Source organism: Sinocyclocheilus rhinocerous, unplaced genomic scaffold (genome assembly GCF_001515625.1).
Source record: "Sinocyclocheilus rhinocerous isolate Xijiao unplaced genomic scaffold, SAMN03320098_v1.1 scaffold438, whole genome shotgun sequence".
NCBI lineage: Eukaryota > Metazoa > Chordata > Actinopteri > Cypriniformes > Cyprinidae > Sinocyclocheilus > Sinocyclocheilus rhinocerous.
Genome location: NW_015634015.1, coordinates 355434 through 363488, shown reverse-complemented (window position 1 = coordinate 363488; position 8055 = coordinate 355434). Strand labels below are relative to the sequence as shown.

The following is an 8055-nucleotide window of genomic DNA, read 5'->3' as shown; positions in this document are numbered from 1 at the left end:
TGTTGCAATGTAAAAAAAAAAAAAAAAGTAAGTCTAATGGTCTTAAAAAAGGCTTCATTTAGTTTAAGAAAAATAAAATGTATTTCTTTCTTTATATTTTTGGAGTGGGGAATATGGTCTACAGACATCTCCAGAAGTTTCATGAGGTACACCTGGTAAGTTACAGAAAAGGTCAGCTCAAAAAACCAACCGCTACTTTCAATATCTTGGCAATAGTGAGAAGATGTGATCTGTATTTATTTGGTGGAGCTGCACTCATTCACAGCTCTTATGGATGCTGACGTCTGAGTGAAGTGCAGACGTACTGGTTGGTGTGTGCGGTGTGAGGGGAAGCTCTGCTTCAGCTTGTGCGAGGGTGGGCTCAAACACAGGCTCCTCCACGACGCTGATGCTGTTATTATGCATGATGTCCTGCAGCATGTTGAAGATCTCCTCGGCACGTGAACACTTGAAGGCAAATATCCCTGCAAAACATCAACACAAAAACTTGCTGCTCTGCTCTAATAGATGAAATGACCAAATGTGGACACTAACTATTGCAAATGGAGGCAAATAATAGTAAAAACAAGTAACTATAAAACTAAATTCTAGTTAATAGGGCTGGACGATTCATCGAAAATAAATCGAAACCAAAATTCAGAACCTCTATTTGACGTATTTTTCCCATGTCAGTTATTATATGCAAGTGGCAATTTCATAAAAGTATTCGGAGATGCAAGTGCATTTAACCGCAGCCGCGATCGAGCTTCAGGACAAACAAACACAAAGCGCATGTGAAAGTCTGCCAGTACGTGAGTTTCGTGCATCTAATACACACTGCATTCCAAACGGAAGAAATGAAAGCATATCTAAAGTAAAAGACTGAAACAACAGCGAGTGGAAGCACACGTCTCACAGAAATGAATGTATCCTGTGCAATGCTAAGTGCTTCAACTAAGTACTGAGTAAAGGGTCTGAATACTTATGTAAATGTGGTATTTCAGTTTTTTCTTTTTATGTATATATATATATATATATATATATATTGTTATGCAATTATGACTTACAGTAATTGTGCACTGTAGTTTAAAGAAAATTCATTTGATGTTATTAAAAGGAAAGCAGTTTGTACTTAAGTGTCTATTGCATAAACGTCATCAAAATCCCAGTTCTTCTTATTATGTATGTTGTTAGTTTTTACCATTTCGCTGCATAACCCGATAAACAGAACTGGATAATAAACGTTTATGTTACTTTCAGCAGAGACTACAGTGGATTGTTGGACAAAATGGACAGAACTTTTGGTCCATGTACAGTCAGGCAGCGCGAGCAGTTTTTGGGAAGTTTAAGGGAAAACACATATTTATTTGAAACATCCTGTTCTCTGATAGCAGTGACTGGATGCTAATTGAGGCGGTTGCGGTGTCCTGTAGGGATAATGCAGCGGAGCGAGACTGTGTGTGGGAGTGCCGCCCATTTACGTCCATTACTGCACAACCACCAGGACCCCAGCAGTCTGCCCTACATCAAACACATTTAGAAATCTCTGCCAGAGACCGGACTGAATTACAGCCAATCAGTCGCGAACAACCGCCACCTGCTTCAAACCTGAACAACGGACATCACCAGGATGACAAATATGGACAGATAAATTGAGATCTGAATGCACTGGATAAAAACTCTGACTTATCAAGTGCTCGGATATCATATCAGTTCTGCCCTCAACCAGCAAACTGCCCATTCCTGCTTGACCTTTGACCTCTGGATGGATCGGAGCACACCTCCATTATTCAGTTCCACTGGATCAATGAGCTTGCGAGCAAAGCAGCAATTAGCAAACACCTCTCGGCCTGAGTGCTGAACACACTTCTAATGAGGTGTGTGAGGGGCCGCGGGGCATACGTGATCAATACAGCCAGCCATGTGACACAGAGAGAGAGAAAACAACAAATCTGCTTTTCCATCAACTGCCAGTTACAACTAGACGAAAAAAAGTACTATAGCCTCAGTACTCTCGCTGATTTAAACTCACTAGGCACAAATAATATTGCAACAAAATTGTTTTTGTAAACTGAAAAAAATGTAATGATAAAATAAAAATTAATTAATTAATTAGACAAACAAATGTTGCCTTGGCAAACTAACTGAAATAAAATGTGAACTAAAATTACTAAAACTAAAACAGAAAAAAACATACTCTCTCTCTCTCTCTCTCTCTATATATATATATATATATAAAAATCACAACACAAAAGCACATGAAATTACTGAAACTAAAGTTAAAATGAAAGCTGTACATACACACATACTTAATACATGCTTAGTACAATGCATTCAGAAAGTATTCTAACTACTACCATTTGTTGTTACATATGTTGAAGTGTTATGCTAAAATGCTTACAATAATTCTTATAAATTATTATAATTTAAATTATTTTTAAAAATGTTTTGCATTAAATTATTAATTCATGTAATTTTTTTTATTAAAACATATTTAATTATATTTAATTTTAATTAAATATATTTAATTTTCCTTCTTTTTAATAAAATATGTAACATTATTACAAATCTGATTTTTTATTTGCCATTATGTGGTATAGAGTATAGACTGATGTGAAAAAGGGTCTAAAAAACATTTTAGCATAAAGGCTGCAACACAGAATGTGAATAAAATGCACATTTGGTCTGAATACTTTCTGAATACACCGTATATTTCAGGGCATACTGTGTCCAGTCTAATTCAGTAATTGATTTCGTATTGATCTGCAGTACACTTATTACAGGGAAAATCCCTCTTGGAGTAACCTGAGGTTCAGTATCTTGAACAAATGGTGAGAAAAGGGGTCGCCCCTTGCAGGATTCAAACCTACAACATTTTGGCTACTAGCCCAGATCTTTAACCACCACACCACCAAGTCTTAAGGGACTAAACTAGTCTTAAATCTAAACCAGTGGTTCTCAGGGAGTCGGGGCCCACTAGAGGCTTCAGCATACTCTCAAGGGCAGGATAGTTCACCCAAAAATGAAAATTAAGTAATCATTTACTCACCCTGGTGTTGTTCTAATGTCATATGCCCTACTTTCTTTTTCGAACAACAAAAAGAAAAAAAAATCTGCTTGCACTGGCACACGGTCATTAATACAGTACCTTAAAAATTTAATTAAAAAATAATTTTCGGTAATACATTAAATTTCGGTCTGTTTTTCAATAAAACCCTATCGTATACCACCAGAACACCTATATTTGGCACATGTTGGATGGGAATATCTTTTTCTTTTTTTAATCTGGATGTTGGTTGCTACTCACTACCATTATATGGACAAGCATGAACAGGACATTTTTCAAAATTTCCCCACAAAAAGAAAAAAAAAAAGAAGAAGTTCATACAGCATTTAAAACCACACCAGGGTGAGTAAATAATGACTGAATTTTCATTTTTGGGTGAACTACCTCTTTAAAAGCATTTAAATTAATAAATTACTATTGATATATTGAAACAATCTACATCTAATCTAGATTAAAATGCGGAAAATTGCATAAAATCAAGAAATCAAACTGAAATCCATAACGACAATGACCGCATAATAACTATGGTTTTTACTGAATACATTTTGGAATCTCAAAACCAATCAAATTAATATATCAATATATTAGGTTTCTGTCAATAAAAAATAAATAAATAAAAAAAATCTAATCTATAGCCAAAAAGCATGAGAACCAAATCCTTTGATTTCCATATTCATACAATTATATTGTCATATGTGACCCTGGAGCAGAAAAACGGTCTTAAGTCGCTGGGGTATATTTGTAGCAATAGCCAAAAATACATTGTATGGGTCAAAATTATAGATTTTTCTTTTATGCCAAAAATCATTAGGATATTAAGTAAAGATCATGTTCCGTGAAGATATTTTGTAAATTTCCTACCGTAAATATATAAAAACTTAATTTTTGATTAGTAATAAGCATTGCTAAGAACTTAATTTGGACAACTTTAAAGGCGATTTTCTCAGTATTTAGATTTTTTTGCACCCTCAGATTCCAGATTTTCAAATAGTTGTATCTCGGCCAAATATTGTCCTAACAAACCATACATCAATGGAAAGCTTATTTATTCAGCTTTCAGATGATCTATAAATCTCAATTTTGAAAAATTGACACTTAAGACTGGTTTTGTGGTCCAGGGTCACATATTTCAAAGAGTAATTTACTGACTTCACATGAAACTGATAAACAGACATTAGCCCTAAAAGAATAGTTCACCCAAATCTCATAACTGCTTTAAGTTTGTACGGAAAGGAGCAGCGTAAACAGAAGAAACTACTTTCATTTTCTGGTCAAACTCTATTGAAGTATGGGAGTTCAAGGTTAAATGACTGATCCTAAAACTGGACTGAAGACCTTCACATTTGCTCCAGTGAGAGGAGACGGCATTCACAGCAGCTGCCCGACAACCACAGGACCTCAACGAGACACAAGCGCATCTTAAATAGCAACTCCAGCACATGTGCTGCGAACACCTGACATCTGGCATCGTCTGCCGTCAATAACACCATTCTTTCTTCAAAACCCAGTTGAATTCTCTCCAGCAAATGCCCTCAGATGGAGGACATAGTTACCAGTAAAAAATTAAATCGGTGCACATATGTGCAGAAAGTCGGCAGATGTGGGAGGTAAAGCATAAGAGTGCATCAATCAGACTGTACAAGAGCAGATCTCAGGTATTAACCACTATCGCCACCTGCTGTTCATGTACAGCAACAAAAACCAAGAGTGCCGCTTTCAGTGAACACATGCTTATGTAATGTACATCACGAGTAGACACGCCCCTTACTGCTGATTGGCTACAAGTTTGTTTTGCGATTCGGCCCGAATCAGTTTTTAAAGTATTTTTGAAAAATCCCTCACTCTGCCTTTAACTGTTAGTAGACCGTCATGTGACATTACAATCATCATCAGTGCAGTAGCCAAAGCCAAGTGTTACAGGGTTAAATCATAAAGCCATCAAGAAGAATACAGCAGTATAATATAGCACAGCATGCAGCGGTATACAATATTACTCAATTACTGATTTGGCGACCAGTTAAATGAGCTGTTAGAAGCACGAAACAGTTCTTTGACTAAATAGTTCATGCGAGCCATACACAAACTGATAGCAATTCAATTGATATCTATTTGCATGCAACACTGGAATTTTAGCATCCAAATCAACAGAATACATGCAAAACTGCATCTATCACTAATGAAACATGCGTTTGTAGTTTATACTTGTACTCTTATGTCTGTTTTAGATGCATGCAAGTGAAACTTCAGGGTTAATAGAGAGTAGGGAGGAAATGAGCGGGGTGGATGATGGATGAAAAAAATTAATCTATAAATATCAGACTGGTGTTTTGTGGGCAACACATCAGTACATACCCAGAAAGAGCCTCTTAGGAACTTTGATTTCTTCATCCTTACTGTCTGTTGCTTCAGACAAATAAGACAAATAAACAAAAAATAAGAACAGGGAGATTGCATCGCTCCATCTTCACGAGGACACAAAAAGCCCTGAAGGGATGAAACTCGTGAAAACATGTGCAGGTCATATTTCACCCCAAAATCAGCTGAAAAGGAACTATTTTTCATAAAGAAAAAGAAAAACCTATTTTTGTTGGACCATTATGATATGTGACATTATTTTCATGATAACTAGTTTCATTTTTCTTAAGCAAAACATTCTGTAATTTTTCATCTCAATTTTTTCAAATGTGAACCAGATACGCTACGAGTCAAAAGTTTGGAATCATTAAGATTTTTTCAAGTTTTAGTTGTTAAAAAAATACAGTTACAATATTATTATTTAAAAAACACCTGTTTTCTATTTCAATACATTTTAAAATTTCATTTTACATGGACACGTGATCCTTCAGAAATCATTCTGTTATGATAACTAGTTTCATTTTTCTTAAGCAAAACATTCTGTAATTTTTCATCTCAATTTTTTCAAATGTGAACCAGATACGCTACGAGTCAAAAGTTTGGAATCATTAAGATTTTTTCAAGTTTTATTTGTTAAAAAAATACAGTTAACACTGTAATATTGTTAAATATTATTATTTAAAAAACACCTGTTTTCTATTTCAATACATTTTAAAATTTCATTTTACATGGACACGTGATCCTTCAGAAATCATTCTGTTATTTTTATTATAAAATCATACTTAACCCAGACCTTTGAATGGTCGTGTATCACGGTTTGCACAAAAATATTTAGCAAAACGGTTTTCAACTGTGATAATAATGTTTCTTGGATCATGTGGCACTGAAGACTGCAGTAATGATGCTGAAAATTCAGCTTTGCGTCACAGGAATAAATTACATTTTGAAACGTATTCAAACGGAGCACAGTTATTTTCAATTGTAATAATATTTCACAATATCACTGTGTTTACTGAATCAAATAAATGCAGCCTTGGCAACTATGAAAGCCTTCTGTTCTGTCAAAAGTTATATATGACGGTCATTCATTTTCATGTGTAAGATCATGAGATCATGGGAACCTTAAGACTTGAATTTCAATGTTGGTTTGGATCTTGATTCAATTAATTTTACAGTTGTTTCCTTGCTTCATCTGGTAATTCTGAACATTCTCCATCTGTCGAGAAGCCGCTGGAGTGTTTGCAAGTGGCATGATGTGAAGCTAGCTCTGTTTGTGTCGTGATCAAAACGGCTCCGGCTGTCAAACTGTTGTCTTAACATCAGTGACATGATCTAAAGACAACAGTCAACCCATAAAGACACACTTGGGTACGGCTTTACACTAATAGATAAAAACCGATTAAACAGGACGTCCTGTGCAAACAGAAGAGTGAGAGACTATTAGCTCTAACAAATGTGTCCAGGGAGTGTTTCTAAATAAGCATATTCTTCATTCAGCAGTATGTATACTTAGAAACACTAGACTGAAGCATTACTTACTATATACTGCATCACATATTATTCTTAAAAATTAGTACACTGTATACAATACATGCAAAGTTCAGTGCTCTGGCTCAGTTTGAGAGAACAAACTCATCTTTTGTTAACTTTGTACCACAACCCAACAATAAATAAAGCTGAGATGTTCACCAAGCAGCCAGCCGTTCAAAGTTCATCCACTTCAGAGGCCCTTCTTGTGTGATAATCTCACGAGACACGCTCAAAGAAAGACCCTGACCATGTGACTGTATCACGGACTGTAATTCAATAGTCTGTAAACTACAGAACCAGTTGATTCATTAATCTGGGAATAAAAGAATGCTGATAAACTTCCGTCTGCAGCTCCACACACACACACTCAATTGGATAAAGAGGTTGTAAAGAGTCCTAAAGTTTGTCACCTGTGAAGGAGCGGCGTTTGGTGTTGAGTTCGGTGGCCATGCGGACGCTGGTGCACAGGTTCAGCATGATTAACATCGTGATGATCATGATTATACTCTGCCAAAGCAGCGGAGTCTCAAAGTAACGGCCAAACCTGAAAAAATAATAACAACACACACATATACACTGCTCAGAGAAAAGCATCTTTTAACCAGTAAATTGGGGGACTGTACATTTCTCTTTCTTTGGCCTGTAAAGTCTTCAGACAGCATGTACGGCCTCATTTTTCTTGCCTTGTTCTGTTTAATTTAGCCAAAAGGTAAGCTACAAGTATTTTTACTCATTTATGCATATCAGTAAGGTTGTGCCAAATACTAGTGTAACTGGTAAGACTTTTGTTATAAATGAACGAGGATTTTTAAAAATCATTTTACAGAGATTTCCATTTGTCACCAGCCTTTGAAATGTATATACTTAATAGAAATGTGACAAAAGAATATTTCAGATATTAAAAAAAATAATAATAATAAAAATGAAGTGGCTAGATGGGAGAACGGCTCAAAGTTATATTCTTTTATTATAGAATATAATATAAAAATTAGTGCTGTCAAATGATTAATCGCGATTAATCGCATCCAAAATAAAGGTTTTTGTTTACATAATATATGTGTGTGTACTGTGCATATTTATTATGTATATATAAATGCACAAACATGCAAGTATATATTTAAGTT

At 35.3% G+C, this 8055-nt stretch overlaps 1 protein-coding gene across 1 annotated transcript in view; it reads right to left on the bottom strand.

Annotated features, from left to right (window-relative positions):
• Positions 1 to 7605, bottom strand: part of LOC107745051 (PQ-loop repeat-containing protein 1-like) — a 43925-nt gene extending 36320 nt beyond the window's left edge. The window contains exons 1-3 of the mRNA XM_016558881.1: positions 7589 to 7605; positions 7342 to 7475; positions 5399 to 5449 (exon numbers count right to left, since the gene is read on the bottom strand). Coding sequence (XP_016414367.1) covers positions 5399 to 5449; positions 7342 to 7475; positions 7589 to 7605 — 202 coding nt within the window. The remainder of the gene's footprint in view (positions 1 to 5398; positions 5450 to 7341; positions 7476 to 7588) is intronic.
• Between the last annotated feature and the right edge of the window lie 450 nt (positions 7606 to 8055).